Source organism: Tinamus guttatus, unplaced genomic scaffold (assembly GCF_059628265.1).
Source record: "Tinamus guttatus ecotype Peru unplaced genomic scaffold, ASM5962826v1 Tinamus_guttatus_pri_ptg000172l, whole genome shotgun sequence".
NCBI classification, from domain to species: domain Eukaryota; kingdom Metazoa; phylum Chordata; class Aves; order Tinamiformes; family Tinamidae; genus Tinamus; species Tinamus guttatus.
In genome coordinates, this window is record NW_028288706.1 from 2,448,332 (window position 1) to 2,474,852 (window position 26,521).

Sequence of the window (26,521 nt, forward strand, 5' to 3'; positions counted from 1 at the left end):
TTTGCTGAAAAGTCTTGAATAATTTCAACTTTAATCATTTTCTTATACTAATAATGCATATGAAATTTTTTTTTTGCTAACATGGAAACTGAACTGCCTAAGCCAGCCACACAATAAATAATTTAATATCCATCATTTAAGTCATATATTGCATTTTAAAAATATTTCACCCTAATCCTACATATATACATACATCCAGAGCAATTGAAAAGATCTTACACACCTAAAAACCTTAAAACTATGAAAGACAAAGCTCATGTGGGAATATTTAACCTATTACTCTGCTCAAGAGCTCCCCCCACATGAATTTCATGGCAAAGCCAGGGCAGGGAACCTTTCCTGGGGTTGCCACGTAAGAGGCTATCGTGCTTCTCGGGTGTCTCGCTGCCAGAAGCAGCAGTGCGATGGCTTGGCCATCGCGCCGTGGCCTTGCTGTCCCCACCATACGTAGTCACTGAACTGCGGTGCCTCCTTGGGTCGCGACGGCAGCTGCCAGCACATCTGGCGTGTCAATGCTGAGAACATCCCTCCTCCCAGGGATGCAAAATACTATTTATGCATCTGTTATACCTCCATGTCATCTTTCTCCAATTTCATACCAGAGGAAGAAAAGAGAGGGAGAGAGATATTTTTTTTCATTAAAAATGTGTAAACACATCCAAGCTAATTCTAGTAATTAATTAAAAATAGGTTATTTACTTGGAAAATACAACTGTGTTTGCAAGTTGCATGCAATATCATCTGATACACTTTGACATATCTCAAATACTAAATAGCCCCATCTTGGCTCTAAGAACAGACACGTCCCTCACTCATCATCTCACACAAACGTAGGACCTCAGGAGGATAAATACAAGTCAGTGACACAGAACACAGGCCTCTGGGAAGATAAAGACACTTGTTTCTACCTTACATTTCCTGAAATGCATCCACTGGACAACTCTCCTCTTCCTTGTCCTATATTCCACACATTCTAGTACTTTGCAACAGGGGATGTGACACAAAGAAGCACAGGATGGAGAATGGATATTCCTGATGGATTTAGGAGCGGCTGGCAAAGGCTGCACATGCACAGCATGAGGTGAAACAATGTGCACAGCTTGGAAGGGCAGGACCACAAAGACTAACCGTCCTCCGCAGAGAGCCCTGGGCTTTCTGCTCCCGCACGCAACGGACAACAAGAACAAGCCAAAACAGCCCCCCTAATCTCCATTTAATACTTTCATTTTTGTTTTCATATGCAAATGATTTTGGTGCCACTATAACTGGAAACTGTAGGGCCTCCCTCTTCAGATATACTTCGGAATTTCTATAGAACTACATTCAAAGAAATCGGTCTCAATCTAATAAGGGTCTAAAATGGTAAAATGGCCCCGTATTTGAAAATATATCATGGTTGTGGCTCTCAACCTGTAGCCCCGTAAAAACATTTGCTTAATCAGGATTTATCAAGGCATATTTTTGAAGAAATTGTTCATCAGGTTCTGAACACTACGAAAGTATTGATTACATTAGCATCGCTTTGTTTTTGCACTACTGTTCTTGGATCACAGATACCTTAGGCTTACCTTAAGAGAGGGACAACAGGAAACAAGCCTGACAATCTGCAAACTTAATTCTAGTATCATAAGTTGACTGCAGATACCACAAATACAGATTAAAAAATTGAGGTGAGAAAGTAGCTAGAGGATTTAATCTTATAAGCAAGCATTTAATCTTAAAGTCATCCACTAGAACAGTAGCTCAATCATTAGTTTGGTTTTCAAAAATGTGTAATTTTCAGGCATATGATTAGGAAGGGAGAAGAAGGATGGCCTACTACAAAGCAGCCCATACGATGAACATTTTTCTACAGTATCTGTAAACTTATATTTTTTATCTTTATCTTTGAAAAAAAAAAAAAAACTTCTTTATTTTAGACCTATGTCAGTGGGGTACTATAGGCCTGGATATAGCTTTCTAAAGAAAAGAAAAAGATTTGAAATAAGGCATCCCAAATTTTCAAAGGTCCTTTCTTCTAATCTATCTGCTTGAATAATGCGTCCAGAGTGGCATTTTGTAATGACAGCAACTTTCCAACAAATCAATAGTTATTTAATTCCCAACAAGCTCTCGAGTCCATTAAACCTGATTACATTCACCCATTTCAGTTGGGTGCAGTTATTTTTCCTACACCGGCACTTAATCTATAACAGGAACTTATGAGAACTTTCAAAAGCAATTTCAGCATCAATCAACATAGAGTGAAAGGCACGATTTGCTTGTAATTATTTATTGGACAGGATGGCACAAGGTCTGACGGAGCTCTGGTGTCCGACCTTCACCCCCAAATTCTAATGGATACGAAGGTCTGCTTGATGTGCTTAAGTCTGCTACTGCGCCTTACCGCATGACAAAGTACCATCAGTTTGCACAGGCCAAAAAGCTTATATTTTTTCAATACCCAATAGAGGCCAGTCTGCATTTATATTTCTATTTTAGACCAATGTGTCTGACACTAAGTCTAATACGAATAAGACCATTCATAATCTTAGATGGACTTGATATATATAGAAAAACTCTCTGGCTCTTGTTGTCATCCCTGCTACCCCAGCTAAGCACTGCAATCAAGGAGCACGATGACTGTTTCAAACAAATGCCTCTCCTCGAGGGTAATTCGATTGACCGCTAAGGCGACAGGGAAACGCGGTGCTCCACGTTACTCTTTTCCTCTTGACCCTGTTAATGCATCACAACTGCTGCCACTTATAGTATAGAGGGGACTACTTGATTCTGGCAATGCTTAGAAATATTTCCTGAATATTTTCTCAGTGCTTTCCAATACCGGTCAGTGATGGAATACATTTTGTTTCTTAATGTCTATAGTGAATCTCTGTAAAATCTTAAATCTGACAGCAGAAGATGCAGCGGTACCACTTCTTGATTTAAAAAAAATAATAATTAAAAAAGTAGAAACATAACAGACAACACAACAAATAATTGCTAGTTAACTTCTACAATATAGAACTATCTCACAGAAGCAAAATTTTAAACTTTCAAGACTCAAAAGGGTTTGTGGAAGTATTTTGTAAAGAGACAATTTTCCACGCATAAAAAAATACCAAGCCTTATTCATTGTGACGCATAACTTATGAATTAATGCATATTTAATGCTATACATATTTGCTACACTAAAACACTTAGCCTAAGCACACCGAGGTAAGTTACTTTGTCTTATGACCTGCCGTGGGAATGCTGAGTCCCTCAGAAGCCTCGGATGGATAGCAAATCCTCTGCCCTGTGGTCAACCTCACAAAGCAAAGGCATGAATGTTAAGCAGCAGACAGATCAATACAAGCAAATATAGCTCAACTACACCATTTATTCAGCCATGAGAGATGTCAATACACAGATTAGGGTGATCCATCTTTTTGATTTCCTACTGTCTTCTCACAGACTACATGAGAGCTTTTGCCTGTATTAAAAGTGTTTGCTTTCTCAACCATAAAAATTCCAATTATTACTCTAAGTGCACTAGAGTTAAGTTGCTTGTTGGAAGCGGCCTTGCATTACCTGAACAAGTCCAGCGAAGTATGGTGCTGCTGGCAGAATCATTGGCACTCCATACGGATGTAGCAAAACTCCTTGAGACGACAACATGGTTTAAGTGATAGTATTACTCCCACTAAAGCTAAACACATCAATTGAAAGTTAGGGGAAAATCTATATACCAACTTCTTCCAAACTCAGAGCTAGAACCAAATAACTTCTGTCACGGGCAAAGCCCACATCAGCTGTAAAAAAAAGAAAAAAATTGACGTCAGCAACTCTTAATGTTAAATTTTTCTTCAGAGACAACAGATAGAGACAACAGCTGCAAAGCTAACTCTACCAAAAAAAGGAAGGTGCTATTTTGGGACCAGCTTAAATAACATGACTAACCAACTACTCTTTATCAGTTTAGATTTTCAAGTAATACACACACACAGATCAAACTCTCCAAGGTGGTCTTTCCACAAGACAAGAATTAATTTTGTTAGCAGCAGCAATATATATATGACAACAGTTACTATTAGAAGCTATTAAAAAAGTCAGCTTTATTTTGATTGTGTCAATAAGTATTTCCTTCCATTTATCAGCTGTTAAGCAAAATCCAAGTGAAAATTTATACTTAAACTTTACCTACATTTGCTTTTGATTCATTATATTTTTCTCGCTTAATTTGAGTATCTAAGTTAACTAATGTTAGCTAACTATTTCTATTAGGGTAAATTTTATTTTAACAGCTAGCAGACCCTTTGCTATCCTTTCACAACGTCTGTATTGTCACATTTATCACAGCCTTTTTGAAAAGTCTAAATTGACCTTTTAGAGTATTTTTCTTATCTGTTCTCAAGCTAAATTTATGCTCTTGGAGAAAAAAAAAAAAAAAAGTCTGTTTTTAATGTACTATTTGCAAGCTACTGTCTTCCACAGACTGTTTTTGATAAAAGAAACTTAGTTATTAACACTTCTATTTCATACACGGCATAGTTTCTATCACAGATATGATTAATGACAAGAATTAAAACTGAGCAAGTTTATTTTAATTCGATGATTACTTAAGTGCTTAAAACTTCATGTTACAAGTTAAAGAAATACCATCCTCTCCCGCAGTCTCTGAGCTACCAGGGTGCTTCACATCACTAATTCCAGCTTCTTGATTTTGTTGCATAATTACTTTTCCCGATAACTAATTGCAGACAAGATTTGATGTGATACTCAATTATTTAACGTCGCTTTTTGACCATCGCAAAAGGTTTTCGGTAATTGATTCTCATGTATCAAGACAGCCGTGTTGCATGACTTAGAAATCTACCTTAGCAGCTGCGTGTTGACCCATGTTACCAACGGCCTTATCCCATTTCTAACTTTAGATGCTGAATAGTGACCCTCTCCGATGCTTTTTTGGGGGTCTGCCAATGAGGACAGCAATTGGTATGTGACGAAGTGCTGTTTACCCAGTAGCATCATCTGTTTAGAAAATAGCTTTGCTCTTCTCTTGGGGATAACACTGCTTGTGCTGGCTATCTGACTACGCTTAGCTCTTAATCATACCTCATGTTCTTTTCTCATTAAGGAACAGAACTCTACAGTTTAATTATCAACCACACAGTGGGCTGATACATGGGGGTTTTGCCAAAAGGTTTTTCATAAATTCCAACATTAAAAACACTTATTAACTTCCAAACAGAAATACAGAAACAGAAGGTATAGATGAAGAAATGTGATGCCATTACGACTCATTTAAAAGGACTTCTTTTCTAAAAAGCATACTTTCATTTTAACTGTTACCTATTTGTTTGGTGTAACAGAGGGAATTGCATTTTTTAAAAAAAGATTTCTTTCACTTTGGACTGGGGACTTTACACCGAGTTCTTTAAGCTTCACTCAAATGATCCAGTACGACTGCTGACATAAATAAGGATTGTTATTCTGCAAAATATCCAGTATTTTTTTTATTTCATCATATATGTATTTGATATAATGCTATAAAACCCAGAGAGCAAGAGGATTTGAACAGGGACTGTCAAGCGGTTGAAGTGGTAGGTTAATAGGAAAGGCATTTTTTTGCCCTGGGAAGAACAGGCTCAGGGGAAGCTCCGTTGTGGTTCGCTTTGGGAGAGCTTTTGTTTAACATTTTAATCATTGCTTTGGCACAGAGCAACGTACACTGATGAAATTTCCTGATGACATGAAGTTGGAAGGTACTGTCAAAACTGAGAAGGATAATAATATTATATAGGAAGAATTGCTCAACCTTAAGGACTGCATAACTAAAAATGGGGCGAAATGCCGTAACACAAAACATAGGCCATCATTTTATGAACTAGTAAAAGAAACTTCGGGTCTACACTCTGGGGGGAAGAGAAGGACCTCTACAACCTGAGCTGCTGGAATGAGGCAGATAATGCAAAGGAAATTACCAGCATTTCTCATGAAAGGTATTTACAATAGCATATGCTTCATCTACATTAAAAAAAAAAAAATCCAATTCAGCTACAACAGTGTAGAAAAAAAGCCTCTATATTTTGATCACAGGAATGGAGCAACTATTTTGTAATGGAAAGCTAAGAAAGTTTGACTGGCTTACCATTGTGAAACTAGATCTGCAAAAAGGTATGATTGCTGCTTATATATAAAACAGGGGAGAAAGGAGTAGGAGGAAGATTTTAAGCTAAGGACAGTCTTAGCACACTAAAAAAAATGAGGAAAAAGTAGTTATGAATAAATTTCAGGCTGAAAGTACTTTTGAAATCATTTTTGAAAGTATTTTGATGTTAGATAAGTGAGATTCTAGGAAAGCCTTCCGAAACTGTAGTGGCAAAAATGATAGCTTATGGAAGGAACCAAAAGATATGACACCAATAGTAATGTTAGTCTGGATTCAACAACTAAGAGGAGGACCCTGCCACTTCTTTGCAAGCGGAATAAATATTTAAGAACAACGAAATTTAAGAATTAATAAAATTAATATCTTAAAAGCATTTATATTCACTGCATTTCATTTTGCAATATATAAAAACAAATTTTGAAAATAAACTGTAATTACCTGTTTTAATAAAAAGATGCTTTGCTTGCCTCCCTAGAACAACATGCTTCTAAACGTATAGCAGCATGGCACTTCAAATCCAAGCTCTGACTTTTCTGGTTTGGCCCTTGGATGCTGTCCCCACATGAACAGTAGCTACCTAAGCTCACACAAACCTCTGTGAATCCAAACTACAGCAGTACATACAGCTTTACTGGTGTCAATGGACCAAATGCTGAACTTATATCAGTGCAACTATATCAGCTTCAGCAGTTCATACGAACATATTGCTTATCATAATATGCTCTCCCTCCTGACCACAGAAAATGGAAATTTTCCTCAAGCTTTACACTTTACTCTTAGCAGTAATAGTCATTCCTGTTTTGAAAGAATAAGCTGAATAGAAGAAATTGAGCACAAAGAGTGCTGAAGACTTACACACACAGTATTTTGCTATTAAATATGTTAATATTTATGCTTTATTTTAGCAGGACCTCTAGCATGACTGAGGTTATGCACAAGCCCAGATGCTTTTGCTAAGACAGAGCCTAAGTGGTCGGCACTATCACAGAGATCCATCACCCGCCCGAAGTCACCGATAATGACAATACTTTTTTTCCTGCCTACTCATAGATTCTTAACTCCCTGCAAAAAAACTAAGTACATGTGTGGGTGGAAAAGGGGAGATGATCTATTTTAAACTACTCAACATCTTTCACTTTCATGACATTCTAGAAAATTATAATGCCGTTAGGAAAAAAAAGGACATGCTAAGCCATTTTCAGTATGCTAATTGAGGGCATCTTTCGTGCAGCTATCTGTTTCCAACCCCCACTCCTTTTTTTGTAAAAATTTCCTGGGATTTTCTGAAACTGAAAATTGTTTTAGAAAAGGAGAGGAAAAAAATAGCAAGAAAATATATGAATGCTGGTTTTAAGTTATATCTATATAATACATATTCACACACACATATATAAGTAAAAACTACATACGTGAACCTTTCTGCTTTGTTTTTTACAAAATTTTGTACAAGGCAGCGCTTATTAATATAAATTAATTGTTCTGCCATGCAATGCACAGTTCTAAAAATTAACAGCAGAATCAGGATTCAGTCACTTTTGGCTCAATATTCCTGAATAGCACCATGTGAATCACAGCTAAGATGCCCATAACATACATGCCTTTAAAAGCTTACTGTTATTTAAACACTGTTGTCTGCTCATCAGGTTTAGAACGTATTATTTGAATTCATTAACACAAGAGACTGCATTTTCTACAGACTGACTTCCAAAATCTGACAAGCTAGTGCAGTATGAATTTGCCTCCTAAATAGAAGCAAACATGCTAAGGCAGCAGGGGAAGGTCAGCAAATAAATAGGCAAGAGAAGGAAAAAAAAAAGGCACAGGACTCGAGCCCACCACCGGTCCCCTGCTCTTCAGGGCCCACAACACTAATTCTGCAACATGGAAAGACTTGTGTTTTCACACAGAATGAAGGCTACTGCCTCAGGTAATAATAGTGGCTTGGCCCCTGAAATGCAAAGAAAGAAAATATTTGAAATGGAGAGGAAATGGAGACCACCATATCACGGTGTCACATGCAAAAGGAAATAAAGCCACAAGCACACCTGAGAACTGAGCTGCATGAAACTGAAAACGATGCAAAAAGGACAAAGCTTTTGATCCCACCTGTGTATATTGCATTAGACAACAGCGTAGAGGCCAAACAGCCCTGGAGGCAAAAGCAGATGCCTATTCTTGCTATGGTTCGAGATCACAAAAAACTAACGACTTTCCTGGATCCCCATCTCCTGGAAAGGGCAGATCCCTGCAATGCAGTCAGCAGTGAACTGATGATGTATGCTCTTACCAAAAAGATCCTGACAGAAGGAATCTATCCAGACTATCTTTCCCCTAATGAATTATTTTAATTTTGCCTAAAGTCTATATCTTGTCCAAATGTCACAAACAAAGGTTCTTCCAAATGCAATACAAAACCAACAAACTTCAAGTAATTTCTACTCTCTTCCAACATTATCTCACAGGTCATAAATAATTCAGGTATCATTTTGGCAGTCTGCTCATAGTTTATGCTAAGCCATATTTCATTCCTTTAAGCTCTTCTTCAAGCCTCTTACTTTCTGGCCACCGTTCTCGCTCTTCTCCCAATGCCCTCCAGTTGCTCTTTCAGATTTGTCAGTAGTTTTCTGGTACAGGAAAGCCCGAAGCTAAGAGCACAAACGGGTCTGCACATCCCTTGGGCAGTTCCTGATTCACCCACGTTTTGTGCGAAAGATAGCACAAAGTCCCAGCAACTTTTGTGCTCACTAGAGCGCTACCAGATTTTGACCTACATAGTCTGAAAGAGCAGGTGAGCTTCTACCTTTACCTACCACCCACCACCCTTACCAGAGACAAGCAGGCCCAGGCGTGACATGAAATGTAATGTCTTGTTTTAACCAGGACTGCTGGCCCTTTTTCGCTTTTATCATGACACTTGTCTTCCAAAGACGCTATTTCCAACCTCCTGGATGTCACTGGGGGGACAGGAGGGAAGAGGACGTACCCTTTGTGATTAAAGGCTGTTTCAAGGATGCTAAATGCCCTTTCCAAACTTGATCTGTGTCCTCAACTCCTGACTCCATGCAACTGTTCAAAGTTCCAACCATGTCTCTGAGCTATTCATGCCAACTGTCAATTCCCTGCTGCACTCCTCCTATTATACTTAACAGCAGAACCAAAGCACGACGATGGTTTTTTAATGACTTCAAAGTAGACAATATCACTTTTACGAATCAAAGATCTCCACTACCCTTGAAGTCTCCGATGCGGTTGGAGTTTGCAGAGTTTATTAAGCATCTCAGTTTAGACGAGTATATAGGACAAGGATACAGAAAGGGTTTAAACTGAGGCGGCTTGTCTTTTTTCGAGTGTGTGGAACATTTGTGGGATACAGCACATTTGGTATTAACACATTTTTCTACTAAACTTAGTGTTTCTATTTGAAAATCACTGTAGCTCTTCAGAGCAAGTTAGAAAGTAGCTACAGTTCAAAATTGTTGTAGCTGATTCTTTCAATCAGATGGCCAATGATTCTTTAGTTGCACGGAGGTTCAACTTTCTGATTTCTTTTTCCCTTTTTTTTTTTTTGGAAATGTAGATTCAATATCACACTTGAAAAGTAGTAGAAAAAAAATCTTATTTTTTAATCGGGACAAACTTAGAGATTTCCAGGATAAAGAACTACAGCCCAGCTGATCATGAGAGCTTCAGAGAGAAAACTTCAAGGATAAAGTTAGGAAGCATTTTTGGAAAACATGTGTAGCCCTAAAAAACCCTAGGGCTATTATAGGGCAATTGGTCTTATATTACTCACTTCTTTCCTTGCATGGCCTGGCACAGGTCCCTTTACTAGAGCAGCAAAGACAAGGTAATTTTCATCACTCGTAAGGGCTCACTTCAGTCTCAGACTTCCCTATCCACCCCTATAGTACTGAAAGATCAATTTCTACTTTATAGCATCTTCTTCACCTTCCGACAGCACTCAAAATACCATCAATGCTTTTGCCTAGAATTGCCCATACCAAGGAAGAATTCCCTGTGAATGTGTATGAATGTTCTCCCTTAGCTCATAAAAAATACTATTACTAGAATGGCAGACAAAAATGTTGATGCCTGTGGATGAACTGACCATTGAGCAGCAAACTGACCAATATCCCTGTTCCCTCTGCAAATGAGCCATTCGTTTGTACCCACCTATTACATTTCAGGCTGTATGTTCCTTTGGAAGAGAACTGTGTCTAGTACAAGATCATCATCATCTACAACAATAAAAGGCAAATACAGCCAACAAAACACACAGCAGCTTGGTTTGGTCTCTTGAAGAACAAGTGAAGCTATGGATTTTTGCCTGCTCTTTTCTAAAACCTGAGGAAAATGTCAGTTCTTGCTTAGACCAAATTGTTACTAGACAGACATATCTGTCTCCTGATAACCTATTAATAGAATATTTTCCATTCGCTGAGACATTCACTTACATAACTGATACATGAATGAGAGACAGAAGAACAGGGAAAAGTGGAACTTTAAGGGATGCCTCTAAAGCTGGACTTCCCTTAGATGGCCTACCATCATCCTGACTGTCACTAGCCCTGAAATAGAAACACACAGCAACAGATACTGTTTTTTACTGATTTTTTTTCTGTGCTTTCATATGAACTAAAGAGATTCAGAATCACAGTCAAGCTTGAATTTTTGTGTCAGCATTACCACCAAAATGACACCAGGATGAATTCTGGAACCAGAGTTATTTAATGTGCTCGGCAGGGAACTTGGAAGGACACTGTTAGGCTGTGCAAGAAGTCACAGAGAATGCGAATCACCTCCTAAAGCTACAAGTGGCTCGGTGGTGCCAACCACAGGATGGTGATGCCAACCATGAGCAGAGCAGCCCCTTTAAACAGCAGCTCTGCAGGCTTGCACAATTCTATTTATTCAAGGCGTTCCTCTCTCCCCTGCTCTCCTGGATCACTTGGAGAAGGCAGCTGCAGCGCTGGAAGAAAAAAAATGCTTCAGCTACAAAAGACTGTTTCTGACACATGTACATTACTATTTGTTACCAACATAGAAGATGGGCTGTGAAATATGTGACTAAGTTTTTGTGTCTTTAATGAGCACTAGAGTTGTTTTCCTTCTCTTAGCATTTTCCTTCTCCCCTTCCTGCCTAACATTACATAATTTCAATCTGACGGAAAACATACTAAATCAATTGTATTTTTAACTGTTGCCTTCCTGGAGGGCAACCTCTTTCCCACGTCCAGGCTGTTTGCAGTATCTTTTACTATGAAGACTTCTGCTTTTGACTTTATCAGCACTCTTCTCAAAAAGAAGTTGAGAGAAGTCTTCACTCTATTTGAAATTGGGCATTTTTGAAAATTCTGTACCAGACACGTAGCAGAAACTTTCAGTCTCACAACTTTCAAATCGCATTCATTCTCTGTCCTCTGGCCTCCACATAAGATGTCCAAGAAATATGTCTTTTCACTAACAGGCAGGAGTAGGCTGCCCCCTTGGGATTCATTCAATTGCAAATAAGCCCCAGAAACAGAAAATAAATTTTTCCTTGTAAATCAGGAACAGGCTTTTAATGGGTATCCATGTCTTCCAAGCAATGCCATGATAGGTTATACATTTGGCACAGGAGTTTTGTCAACATTTGGGCACACATATGGCCTCACACAGTTCAAATAAAGTTTGTAGCGATCTTCTTGTTGACACCACCATGCCCGAGGCCAGGACCTCAGGAATATAACAGTGAGTTCTAGAACAGTGTGGGCAAGTCTCCTGTCTGTCACTGTCATCTCTCTGGCTTTGGTTGTGTGGAGATGGCAGATAGCCAAGTATTTTTATTTCCAAATCTGTTCAAATGACGTTTCCTTTATTGCTATAGTCAGGCCCCTCTGACCACTGCACCAGACGAAGCTATGACTTCTTCTTGACCCCAATTAGCAGATTCATTATTCATCAAAGTACACTTCTTATTTGCTTCTCTTGGGAACAGTAGAGTATCACTGTGAGGATCTTTCAATAAGACTTCACCCCTGAATACACAGGCTTTCTGATGAGTAAAAACTATTCTATACAGCTCATTTTAATAGGAGTGGATGGTGAATCATGAGATGCTTTAAATCATGTCTCCTGCCTGTATAAACACATCATTCAAGCTTCCTGCTGTGCCAAGTGCAATGGTCTGATTGCACTGTTGGGTTGATCTATCTCCTGAAATAGCAGGGCGCCTTGGAAAAATAACCTAGTCAAGCCCCCAAATAACAGAGACCCTACAGGTCAGAGGGAATTTCAGTTCAGATCTAACAAGTTTACTATTCTCTAGAGATATTGAGGCTTGAAGGCACCAGATGTAATGCAAGCTATAACTCAGCTTTACTCAAGACATCACCAATAGTCTTAAAGGCAGACAGGATTTGACTGAAAGCATTAGAATGTGCAGTTAACACAAAATTTGCCTCCAAATCCAAACACCAGTAAGTTGAGAAACCTCCTGCAACTTTTTGGCTGCTCTATGACTGCAAGCAACTCAACTAGCACAACGACTGGGAGGGACACTTGGTCCCATGTCAAGCAGTTCAACCACAACCTCTGGATTCAGTCTCTTGTGCATGCCCTATTTAGATCTCTCCTGCCCGTACTCCGAAGGCCTGCAAACGCCTCAGGCCGTGACAGGGCAGGCCAACTCCAGCGGAGTTGCCTGGGCACCCTAATGCCAACAGCTAGCAGGGAGCCAAACGATCTTGTGGGAAGAACCAAGCTTCCCGGATCAAACTGTAACAAAACTTCTGGCAGTACAATAAACAGACCTCAGCTTAAAGGATGACATCAGATATTTTGTTTCCCTCTCCTTAAATCCATTAGAGAATATTCTATTTACTTGCCATGTGTTCTAGGCCCCAATAACTACTCTGCCAAAAAGGTCATTTTCTAGGTCATTCGCCATGGCGAATACCTAAATCAGGTGAATACTCCACTGCTAATGTTCCTTCTCAAACCAACTTCCTCAGGACAATCTAAATTGAAAATCAGAAGAGGACAGAACAAGCCCTCAAGAACAGCAGGCTCTAACACATCACATTCGTACCAAAGCTCACTGGTCCTTCCTACCCTGGTTCATTCCTTTTTCTATTAGGGAGGAATAAACATGGAGGAACTAACATTTAATATCTCCTTCACTGAGGTTTCCATTGACCTCCATCAGTGTGTGCCGTTGGATTGGACGGGCCACAGACAGGTGTAAATTGGGGCATAACAGAAGAACATGGAGGATTATCTATATCCATATCAAAAGCAACTTTTGGGCCGATTTCAGCCGACATTAAGTCATTTGAACAGAGTTAAGAGTTCATTGCTACAATAAGGAAGGCAAAGAGCAAGCGGAAACAGACACACAAAAATATCGAATCACATAACTCCTTCATTGCAATCATCTTATCTCAAGACTTTTCAATCAAGAAAGGATTCAAAGTAGAAGAAATGCAATCCATAAAATTGGTTTAAAAAACCCAAAACACTGGAATGCTTGTTACTAGATACTGGTAATACTTGGAAGAAAGAACTAAAAAATCAGTTGTCCTATACAGAGATTTTGCTTATGTTGCTCAAAGATCAACTATGCTAAAAGTTCCTATTAAACTGTTCCTCCAGACCAAACTTTTGCACATTGCGATTCCAAATCTTATTACTGAGACATCTCTCCAGCAGTGTAATGAAGGCAAACTGCTGCACAGCAGCTTCTGCAAAGCAGTCACATTGTAGGACAATTAATGAGTCAACTGGCACTAGTGAATTTTTATGAAAAGTGTTTTTACACTTTTTTAAATTCCCTGGGATTTTTGCCTAATGGTAAGTCACCTTCCCAGGCTGCTTCCTGAAAGGCTTTGGGTAATCTAGTGCTACAATGTAAGAAATGGAAGCAAACAAACTTTGCAGTAGTCCATTAATCTAGTCTGCTTGGCTATTTGTGGTAGGAAAAAAAAAAAAAAGCCCCAAACACCTAAATCTTCTGAATTCTCAGTCTTGATTAATTCATAAAAGCAATACCAGCAAAACAGCGCACAGCACAGTGCTCCAAGGGCCAAAACGCTGCTCAGTTCTGCAAGCAACCAGTAGCACAGAGCACATGTTGGTCCTTATAACTGGGCCTCCTTTTAGCTTGGGGAAAACTCCTCCTTCCACATGGCTCCCAGGGGCACTTCCATAGCACAGGTCCTCAGGGATGTGGGCACACAGGAAGAATTTACATAGGACACACGTATAGCCACACACACAGCTTTCAGGTAAGCACTGAAAGCTTTTCTAAAGGAAAACATGCACAAACTTGGAGATGAGAGAAAGCATGCACCCCCTCAATGATGCATTAATTTGACAGCAAGGCCAGGGCTCACATCCTTGGTGGGAGGCAGCAGACTGTGCTGGTTTACCCCAGCAGAAGGTCTGCTGCTGATGTTCTCTCCCACCCAGACCTGCCTCTGCACTGCTCATCAGGAGAAAAGCCTCTCGAGGGCTTTGTTCCCATGCAGGCAACTGGAGACACCCGTGGGGGTCTATTTGGCTGGATGCAAACACACCTGCTTAAAGAGCAGCTCCTGAGAGACGTGCCCTTCTGAACCAGCTAGCAGTAAACATTAGGAAAACACACACACACACACACACACCCCTTTTTTTCCTCTATAGTTTCTGGAAACACTTCAAATACAGACCAAGTTCAATACAAGGAGCATTTCCCCAGCATCTCTTCCCTTTAAAAAGAAAACGTGCTTAGAATTTTCTAATTTGATTCCATTTGAGCTGCCGTTTGCCAGATTTGTAGGAAACGGGAGCATCAAGCAGCGGGGGCAATAACACCCCGTCTCTGCTGAGCAGCACCATGCACATGCAATGGGACCATCAGAAATCCCATCTCCTGTTCCAAGCTGTTTCAATGGATGCACATGGACAGGCAGGAGGGAGCTTCCCAAGGGGTTCTAACCTGCCCTTCCACCAAAAGGGAGGTATTTCATCCAAAGCTAAAACCTGCCACCATACCCATGTACATACAAGTAAGCTACATAAACACTACTTTAAAAGCTTCAATGTACATAGGTATAAGATTATACAGTATCTTGCTCTAACTATATATAGTAGCAGGTATGTATCTATGAAAATACCACAACCTAATGATCATCTCTAAATATTTTTAAGAGGTGCATTGCTGAAATGCTACTGAAGGCCTGACTTTGGTTTATGTTCAGGGCTGTCTGCACACTCTATTTTTCTGAAACTTATTACAAGGACAAAACCATGCCGCATGTTTGGATTTTCCAATTATTCACCCTAAGAGACCACCACTACATAAGAAACCTTAAATGGCTCACAAGTATGCCAAAACAGAAGAAAAAAATCAGAATAGATCATGAAGAGAACTTTTCCATCAGGAAATGCATCCACAAAGAGTCAAATTCCACAGCACCGTCCTTCTCTAGCAACTTCTTTTGGTAGGAGGGGGCTGAGGGTTGTTCACCATGAGTAACACCTGGAGGAGTAATAGCTTGCCAAGCTCCTATTCTGGCAAGGATATAGACTTCAGCTCAAAACTAACTCAAGCAAATTTATACTTTCTCTAAAATCTGCAAGAGTCCATCAGGAGCTGCTTTGGTAACAAATAAAATGAAAGGCATTTCCATTTTTTATATCAGCATCCACAACTCAATAGCACCACTTCAACATAAAATGCATGGTGAAGTTAATCTGGTAATGGTTCGATCAACCCACACATGATAAACCAGAAATTCACTATGAGCTAAAAATTGCCTGAGACCCTTTCTTTAAAAAAACAGAATAGCATTTATTCAACCAAAATAAAAGATTATATGCAAATACTAGACAACTAATTGCATAATGTACCTTTACAAAATTACATAATGTGGGTGCAGCTTGCTTCTCTGTTTTCTGTTTGAAAAATAGATTGTTTAATAACCCATCAAAGCTATCTGTAAACCAGGGAAACAATAGAGCAGATGTTGACTGTTGTCTTGTGCCTCACAGACATAATTAAACACAATGAAACACTCACGCGCCCAAAGAATAGAGGACAAACAAATACCAAAATGGTGCAGTATAAACACAAGCCTCATTTACTGGGCACCTGTCTTATATTAATCTGGGATATTTATACCATTGATGAAAACAGAAAAGAAGGGCTGTAGCTGCTGTCAGGCTACACAGCGAGCTAGAAACATAAAAAATATCCCTCTCTGGGTTGGTCTGAGCTTGGGTAATGCTGCTTCCCGCATTGTTGACTTCCATGCAAGCCGGAGGCACCCGTATTTCCTCCCGTAACAAAGCCAAGACTGGGCAGACACATTTTCCGTAAGCAAAAGCTACATAAATCAGGGAAAGCGAGTGATCCAAATAGACTGAAACCACTGCACTTGCTTTGAAATTCAAAACCATTAAGGCCTCCTTGTAATTCCGTCTCCCCTTTAACTGCAAAACAAATTCCTTATAATGAATCTTATTTGTTTTTTTTTAAACACACAGTTTCATAGAACAGCAATGGAAAAGAAAAGCTCAGACTGTGCATGTATCAAACCAAGGGTTTGTTTTCTATGATCTCATCCCATAGCATTCTCTAATTCTCTACTTCACATCATAATTTCAGCATTTTATTAACCTCACTCTATTTTCAATTATATAACTATTTTCAGTGTTGATCCAGTATTGGAAAAGACTTATTATGCGCATAAATACAAAATTAAGTTAAAGTTTCTGTGATTGCTATTAAAAACCGGGAAGTTCCTAGGTAAACGAACAAGTTTGAAAATAAACACACTTAATGCAAGAAAACAAAATAAAGGCATATTTTTGCTAATCAAAATCATCCTAATTTTGAAATGGTAAAAAATGTTTCAGTGGGGATTATTATTAAATTTAGATGAGGAATACAGAATTGCTTTGTTTACCGCAAACACATTTTGCCTTTACATTTTACTTAGTTATGTCTAAGAAAGAAGATAGAATATAATGTGATCTGCATCTCTTTATGTTAATAAAACCATGCTAGCCTATTTCCATAGACACCACCATAAAGCACAAATACCAAATGGAAAACAAATGGAAGCATAACGCCACTGTGAAGCAAACCAATCAACCCTAAAACAGCTGAGATAGATCTCATCCACTAGTTCATTCATTCTTTATAGAAAAGAAATGAAAATATTCCTAGGTGAATCAGATTAAATAAAAAAAAAGGCGGGGGGAGGAAGGAAAAAAACAACCACAGCAGCTCTGAAAGGTTGTAAAGCACTAAATTCTTTTGATTTATGGGACAGCATCCACCGCATTGAGCAAAACAACTCAGCATGCCGGGACCTTTTTCCCTGAAATTCCTTTATTAACACAACCTGGCTCTGCTAGTGAACAAAAGCAGTGGTGCGGTGCGTATAAATCATTAATACTATGCTGTGCAATGGCTGAATATCCTGTGCGAATTGGAAAGCCTTCCTGCACAACAGGGATTTTGGGGTTGGAATTGGCTGCTATGAAATGTACTTCATCATTCTCTATGTTTGACGCTTCCCAATAGCTTTGTACTTTTCCTTTCCTTTTTCTCCCCCAACCCCAGCAACTGCAATAGAAATTTATTGGATTTTACGTCTGCAAAGAAAGAAAGAGAAAGAAGAAAGCAAACTCATTTACAAGCAGAACTCTTCTCCCTCCTGCTAAAAATAGGTTACGGTTATGTTTAAATAAAATCTACTAATCAACATATTTTGAATTTTTAAAATGTTTCATTTCCCACTTCAAATTGGAAAGGAACTGCAAAAACTAACAAAAACATGGTCCACCTTAATAAGAAATTGAAGTAATTATAATAAAAAGACTCAGCTATCAGCAAAAAGGCAACTCCTCTCTGAATTATTACCCATTTTCCATTGGAACCTTTTATTTGATTAAAAAAGTAAAATAAAAAAAATAATGTATGAAAAAAACCAACGTGCCTACACAAGGCACTCCAAGTCAGACATATCAGCCTTTTGCTTTGGGTGTTCTAAGATCTTTTACACAGAGCAACAAGTAATTTCACATGTGTGTGATAAGCATGGTATCTGGAGCTGGAGGAGATGCTAGTAATGGGAAAGGAAAAAAAAAATACTTTTTGGAATTGCAGTTTCTGAACGCTCCTGTATTTTTGCAGCCACTTAAGCTTGGGTGGGGGGATATCAGAGCTACTTATCACGCCTCTTGAGTACAGGCAAAACAACAAAAGCAGCTGAATGTTTCTCCAAACTTTCTTTGACTGAAATGAAACAGTGATCGCCTTTACAATCCGGTCCCACTCCAGCACTCCAGGGAGAGGGTTGCTCTTTGGGAAGGTACAAAGGACTACAGCAGAGGAAGAGCAACGCTGAAGAAGCAGTCCCACAGCATATGCCACGCACCAGGAAAAACAACACACATCAGGAAAGTGACTGAGGATGCCATCAGTCTTCCAGCTAGGCCAGAGCACCATCCCGTAGGTATCAACCATCAGCACCGGAGACAAGTGAATTTATTGTCATCCAAATGCCAAATCTTTTAAGACTCCTGGAATGTATTTGGTAAATGTGAACAAGCAAAAATCAGCATCCTGAGACATTCCCATGTGCCATTTTACACTTCTGCAGCTACCCAGCAGAAAAAAAGATTACAAGAGTAAGCCTGCAATGCATGCACAAGTCCCTCTGCATTACACAATAATGACATTCTGAACAGAAATAAATGAAGCCCCTGCAGTGCTATTCTGTCAGCTTTTGAAAGTAAATAACTTCGCTTCTGACAAGAGAGAGACATTTTTTTCCTCCTCCTGCCATAGAGCATTAATTGAGCTATGCAGCCATGTAACATCCCAGAGATAGGACTAATACATGACAAGGAAGAAAAGCTTACGAAATGAGAGGACACCCATCAAATATATGAGTTGCCTGACTTTCCAGCCTCAAATTTTCACACTAACGCTGTCCTGAAAAGACCGGCCATATTCTCTGGAGGAATTCTTACATTTTCCTCCCCCTCATAATGCTTACTGAACCTGTTTCAAGCAAGTATTTTAAATTGGCCTTCTCATATTTTTAGTTACATGAAAACCTATGCTTACAATTTAAAAGTTGTTCTTACAACATGCAGTTCCAAAGCAAAGAAACTTTCATGCCCATAATCAATACCTGTAATTAGCTACTTACTTTATGAAAGGCCAACTTGTCACAGTACGGAAGAAAAATAATAGATATGGAAGAACACGATATGAGAAGCAAAGCCATGAAATAGCCTTCAAAACTACACTACAAAAAAACTACTAGGGATAATAATTAGCATTAACGTATTTCAATAAGAAAGTTAGGAAAGGCATGTCAAAACTCTAAATAAGCATACCACTACTCACAAAAATACATATGAAAAGCAATGCACTTGCATTCTTATTCCTGAGAATCTGAACATCTTACACGTTTCAGTTTTCAAGGAACATGCGCTTTCTTTCCATATCCAGACAAAAATCACTGCCTCGCTGTGAACAAAAAATAACCCACTGAATACTACAGGATCTAATTTTGATTCTGCATGTGTTCAACACAACCAGAAAGAGCTGGATCAAAACACAGCGAGATCTCGCCACAGCTGGAGCCCGCTATAGTGCAAAAGACCAAAGGCCCAGCTCCACCCAGGCAGGATGCTCCCGACGATGCCAGCTTTGCTGTTTTCCCTAATTGAATTCATGGGGCTGCTGCACTGGCCGAGTAGGAGGGGAAGCGAATGTAAAAGAAGTCAATGGCTCTGCAGCAGGCAACACGGAGGCAAACGTGCAATGCTAGCAAGGAAATGACAGGAGTTTCTCGGGAGAGCTTGTGTATTACATGCCACACTTGAAAACTAATAAATCAGCGGGGTGCGCACCTTTGCAAGGCAGCAAAGCCTGAAGGATTCTTGGAGGGTGCTGGCACCAGTGCTGTGGCTGTGATGCACACTTCCAAGCTCTGTCACACTTCTGTCACTGCCTTCCAGGTATATCACCTAGTGAAGGCTTCAAAACCATTTTAAGCAAAATTATTAACATGATGATAGCCTCCCTTTGCCAGATTTGGAAACACACGTGCTGAAAACCCAAACTCTTTACAGCCCAGCCCTCCATGGCTGCTGGTCAAAATCTGCACGGAACCTGAAGCGATGCCTGTCGTGCTGGGAAGGCTCCCGCGGAGGCAGCCAAGGCACGTTCTCTGCCAAGCAGTGCGGGAGCACGTACTTTATGGAGCAGCACACAACCACGGGGACACGTCTGGCAAACGCCCGCCAACTGCAACAGCTCCAGAGTAGCTGACGCAGCAGAAAACCCGGGCACCGCTTCTCATTGCATCGGATTAAAATATACTCCAAGAGTTCAGGAATTAAAATAACGGCGCTATGACCAAGATGTTCACCTGCCGCTGCCCCTGGAAGCTGCTTCCCGGCTGTTCCTGCTTTCATGTGGAGCAGCCAGGGAGTTCCTCGTGCTTGGGCCGCCGCCGTATTGAGAGGGGGCACTTCACTCGAGCACCTCTGGCTGTTGTGCAGCTCAGCGACCTGCCTTGCCCCCAGCAGGCAGCCAAATGCCAGCTCCTGGGGCCGGGAAAGGGCCCCAGCACAGCACGGGAACAACGGGACTGCACTTGGGAAACAAAGCCCCGGAAGCCATTAGGCCCCTTGTCCATTGAGGGGTGAGGTTTCAAGTACCAAGTTCAAGATTTATCCCTGAATATCACAGGGTCTTGTTTTCCCCAAAGATGATGAACAGCACATGAGGACACCATTCCTTACTTCCCTCAGGACAGGCCATCCACACACAACAACTGCGCTCCTGCCTCAGTCCGGCAGACAGGACCAGAGCCACAGGGCCCTGAGGTGGGACATGCCAGCGCCATCCTGCTCAATGGCTCCTTCTTCCTAGCAAGATACTAAAAAGTGTTACTATCCAACAACATTGTTATCTTTATTTGCATTTATCCTATACATAGGACTAAGCAAGCAGTGTGTTTCTCTTAAAGAGTAGTAATAGGCTGCTTAAATGAAGCAGAAGGGCCCGACAAGGCAGCCTGCCCTCCGTCCATCAGCCACAGGACAACTAGTGACAGCGCAGCTGTGGGGTGAGCAGATGGCAGTGAACATTCATCATGGGGACTTCTCTTGACTCATGCAGAGGTTGCAGGTTCTTATGCGAAAACCACCATGAAAGGGCACGCTGAGGAACCAAAGTGTACAAAGACTCCAATCTGTAACCCAACAGATGCTCAACACTTTCATGAGATAAAGCCCTATTAAATAATTTTAGAAGGCAGTCAGAGCAAGTGATATATCAGACTAGGTTAAAAAAAAAAAAAAAAAAACGTTGTTTTCATGATAATGATAGGTTTCTAAACAGGAATGTCATGAAAAACATCACATCTTGTAATAAAAACCCCACCCAATCCTTTGATGACCTGCTAAGACATGAAACGTCCAACAGGCAGACTGTGACTGCAGCAGTGACATGCTGCAAGTAATATGCTCACTCTCCATCAAAATAGTAAACTGCATCCAGAAATTATTCATCCATTTTAATGCTTTATACAATTTAAACACAAAGATAATCTGTTCTAATCCTTTTTCCACTATTGACACTATTGACTACATCAATTGTGAATGCTATCAAATAAATCAACTTTGAATTAAACCATGAAGAAAGAATGTGATAAAAAGTCCTTCAGATTCCTATAAATCATCAAATCCAAAAGCATGACATAGGAAACTGAGTGAGGAATTCAGCTTTTCTCCATAGTCATAATGCTTAAGGCCTAAATAAAACCACACTAATTTACCATGTAAATACTAATGGAAGAGCTGGAGGAGAGATGGAGGGTTGCTGGGTTTTGTTTTCATGATGGACCTTTTTTATTATTATTATTTTTAAATCTTTGATATGAGAGCTCTGTCATGAACTACTTTCTTGTTAAAGACAGAAAAGGTTGATATTGAAGTTTCAGTTCAATTGTTTTCGATCTGTGGATGTCCACTATGAGCAATTGCTCCATTTAAGAGGAATTACCCTTTGTACAAACCACTTCACTATTTAAAACAAACCACATGTATCATCATTAAACAGAAAAAAAAATACCAATTTAAAAATACTGTCAGCAGCACAGTGACATGGATTGTTATGTCATGCTGTAACTGTTGACTTAGTTACTTTGCTCAGAAAATACCAACTAAAAAACTCAATGTCCATATCAACTAAATAATTTTATGTCCTTTCAAAAACACAGTACACCACAAGGACACATTAGTTAACAGAACTAAACCTCCATTAATAAAATCTAGATCCCAATTTACAGGGGGTCAAATTTCAGCTATACCAACTATTTTGCACGAGAATTTGATACGAGTTTGAGGCTAGGAACTACTTGCCCTATTGAAATGCTTTATTAAAGGGGGAGAAGAGAAAAAGACACGTATTTAGCCGTTTCAAACACTGAAATAATACAAAATGACGGGCTGAACTACCAATCTGAGTTTCTTTGGTCTTTTTTTTAAAATATTGGTACTATGTAAAATTTCATATCACTGTTTCATTGACATTAACCTACATATTTCGTTATGGCTCTTGAGAGAGTCAAGAGACCATTAAAAACTTTCAAATCAAAGCCTTTTGCTCGTTGCTGTCATTGATACGGACATTTTGGTATTAACGTTGTTAGAAATCCAGAAATGATCTTCAAAAGTTTTTCAAATGAATATCCTGTTGACAGTTGATCTATAACGTGAACTAGGCCTCTACACCATTGTTTTTAACTTTAGTGTGGCAACACTTAAGCTTTAAATGTTTTTAAGTATGCTATCATGCAAGCACAGACAAATTGCTTAAAAACAAAAATTCAGTTCCTCACATAGCTTAGAACTTTCTATATCTGATCTGACAGAGATCACAGCAAATACATAGTTCCTAGCACTGAACAAGAGCAGCAGCACTTAGGTGCCCACACCAAGTTCTTTTGTGGAATAGAATTTATTAATGCATATCAAACAAACTGACAAAGCAGGGTCAGTTTAACAAATAAATAAAGGTCAATTTGAAATCAAACACAGATTTTGCCCTGTGATTAATATAGTTCCACAGAAAAAGGCATTCTCACGGCTACATATTTGTTTACTGACAGGAAGTCCAGTGTGCCCATCTTGAGAAGAATATGATCAAAATGTCTCTTAGTCTTAGGAAAGGTTGCACAGGTACCGAGATTACTAAACCTAAGTGTGACAAAATACAACTGTAACACAGAAAAACAGAAAAGAGATTTCATCATACAACCAAAATAGAAAAAGTAAGGTTAATGACTTAGAGCCCTGTAGAAATAAAGATTTTAGAATTAATTTTAAATGAGGCACAATCTGAAGTTTTTTTTTTTTTTTCTCCCCCTTAAAAACAAACAAACAAAAATACTGCACTGAAGTGGTGTGGGTAACATCTATAATACTGCTGTTCAGTAGGGTTCACAGGCGGGGGAGTCACGGGTCCCTAAGTTACCAGACAGAGCTTTAGGCTACCAGAAGCAAGCTCAATGGACAACTTCACATGGGTGAAAAATGCATACATATAGATACATATACACACACACACACGCATTCACGCTTTCACTGAAATAATTATAATTACAGCAGACACACAAAATATATAGTTATATTTGCAGGGTTGCTAGAGATGATTAGATATGGGAAAAACAGACTATCATGGTAAAAGTTATTTGATGTTTTTTCAAATGCAGAATAATGCTACACATTAGCTTTACACGCATTGTACTATGCAATATTACTTCTTTTCTATCTAATCTGTGGCTAAAAAGTTGCATATTACTTCTAAGAATCAAATGCAACAAATACATCAAATAATAAATCCTATCTGAATTTAGATGATAATCATCTGACTCTCCAGGAACTCCAAGTAAGTAAAACACCAACTAAACACTTAAAATAGGCAAAAAGAAGCTTATTTGGAACCTGCCGCAGTTATCACCAGGAATCCCTGAGAACTTTTACTCATATGTAACTACCAGTAACAGAGGCACAATGAAAATAAACTGACAGTAGCATTAACCAGACTGTAAAAATCAGCCCTTTAATAAAATGCACATGATCAGAGAAGCAGTTAATCTACTTAAAGAGTTAAAAAATTATCTTCTAGGCACAGCACTTTGTCAAGTGCATTAGCAATCACTTCCCATACCTTTCTGGAACAGCACAGATGCATTTGAATTCCCTGTTTTAAAGCAATCATTGTGGTTGCCCAGTTTCCTAACCCTGAAAGCAGTGCCCTGCTAGGGATGTGTTTGCATAATGCTGCTGCTGCAGCAGCTCACGGAGGAGGAAGATGATGGCAGGCGCCATCCTCCCCTCCCCTCCCCTCCCGGCGACCTCTCACCCCCTGTCCTGTCCTGTCCCTTCCCGGAGCCGCGTCCTTAACCCCGTCACCGGCCGGCGGGACCAGCACGAGCAAGCAGGGCAGAACGTGTCGTACGGAACCACAAGCTGCACAAGGCACCCTGGAAAATTAAAACTGATCCGTAAAAGCCATTTCCAAAATGCAGCCAGCACACAGAAGTACTAACAACATCCAGCCTAATTATAGCATGCAATTTATTTAAATACTAAATACACTATTTTTTCCAATGTACATTTCAATTGCAGACACATTAATCTCCTACATACATGTAAAATTTAGGGAATAAACTCTTGTTCTTATACACTCGGCGCTCTAAGGCAGAAATGGTTTATATTACGCTAGAAAAAAAAAAAGGCTACAGAAGGTTTTATATCCTTCAAATAATTTTGTTTTGTTTCAGTAGCAGAAAGGCAAATATTCTAAATTAAAAACAAGCTTTCCTTTATTTCATTTAACATTTAGGAACAAAATACGCTAAAGAAACTGTAAGAAAAAAAAATCTTTCAGGCATGTGTAAATATGAAAATAAGTTACTGTCTGTATCATGGAAGTCGATATACATATAAACAATTGCAGCGGAAGTTAGAAGAGTTCAGTCAAATGCCCCTCTGCTTTATTCCTCAGTTGTGTGTAGGCACAGAATTTCTTTTTTTTTTTTTTTTTTTCCCCTGAAGTTGCAGCAAAAAGTAACGAAGTAAATAGGATTAATCAGTTGTGCATGATAACATATAGCAGTCGTGGCTCTACATGCCTACTGGAGGATCCTCTGTAACAGCAGATTCCATTTTAAAAAAAATAGAGAAGTAGCACACACTGATGACTTCAGAACACTTCAAATAATAATGCTCCATTATCTAATAATCTATATCACAACCAAGAAATGTTATCAACTAGTAAATAATGGGGGGGGGGAAGGGTGAGGAAATACTTTTTAATCTATATACATATGCACACACACACACACATATAGAATGCTCGTGAATTAAAAAAAAAACAACCTTAGAAATGGAGCAGAATATTGTTTTCCTGATTTCAGAACATCTATTTAAATCCATCTCAGTTCACTCCAGTGATGTATTTCAATTCTGCACAGATATAGCTTTACAAATCATTCCTTTTCTGATTAAAATCAAACTGATTTTAATCAGCAGCATGTTTCAACAAAGACTTAAATTCCTGGCTTCAAAGAGGCTTAAGTAAAATTGCCATTGGGTACATTTACATTAGAAGTATAATTTATGCCTGCAAGTGAATAAAGAGCAATCTTTTATGGCTGAAACTCTACTACAGTATCCATAAGAAACACAAAGTACTGTGTTAAACATCTATAAACAGCATCAATAAAGATATCGCAAAAAAATTAATAGCTATGCAAATGCTTGATGCCCTGCTAAGACAGATTTTGTACTCACTCTCACCATTTCTAAATGCAGAGACAACATTCACCCTGAGCAGGAGGAGACATTTATACAGTCTATTCATATCAAAAAATACCTTCTGAGCTCACAAATCCCCCAAATGCTGCTGACGAAGCCGGCAATATTGAAAAAGTTAAGCGAACTTACCTGCTGTAAGTACATAAAAGTCAAGGCACAGGAGAGCTGGGGACACATGCCCACATTCGGCAGTGCCACGCAGGTTGCACCCGTAAGGGGATGCTGCATGGTGTTGCTCTGAAGTCTACGTAGAACGAGTGAGGGGGCTTGCATGCAAGCACGTTTGCCCTATCTTGTCACTACAGTTTTTTTTTTTTTCCTTCTGATTATTTAAGAAAGAAACAGTTTTCCTTCGACGTCTCTTTTTTCCCCTCCACTGCTAGATCCCTACATTCGTTTGTCAGCTAAGGCAACTTGGTAGATTTAAACTACAAATTTTTAACAGAAGGGGAGAGAGAAAAAAAAAAAGCGGTCCAAAAAAAAAAAAAAAAAAAGCGGAGAGAGCCTGCA

General features: G+C 39.4%; 1 protein-coding gene across 21 annotated transcripts in view; it reads right to left on the reverse strand.

Annotated features, from left to right (window-relative positions):
• RBFOX1 (RNA binding fox-1 homolog 1) overlaps positions 1–26,521 on the reverse strand; it is a 950,329-nt gene that overhangs the window by 226,116 nt on the left and 697,692 nt on the right. Inside the window, exons 1-3 of one of the 21 annotated variants that reach the window (XM_088523048.1) lie at positions 26,141–26,476; positions 3,711–3,773; positions 3,553–3,623 (exon numbers count right to left, since the gene is read on the reverse strand). The exons of 13 other annotated variants lie outside the window; for them this stretch is intronic. In XM_088523048.1, coding sequence (XP_088379174.1) covers positions 3,553–3,594 — 42 coding nt within the window. In that variant the 5' untranslated portion in view covers positions 3,595–3,623; positions 3,711–3,773; positions 26,141–26,476. Of the gene's footprint in view, positions 1–3,552; positions 3,848–26,140; positions 26,479–26,521 lie in introns of those variants that run through there. 7 more of the 21 variants (XM_088523047.1, XM_088523046.1, XM_088523042.1 and 4 more) reach the window with 7 other exon arrangements.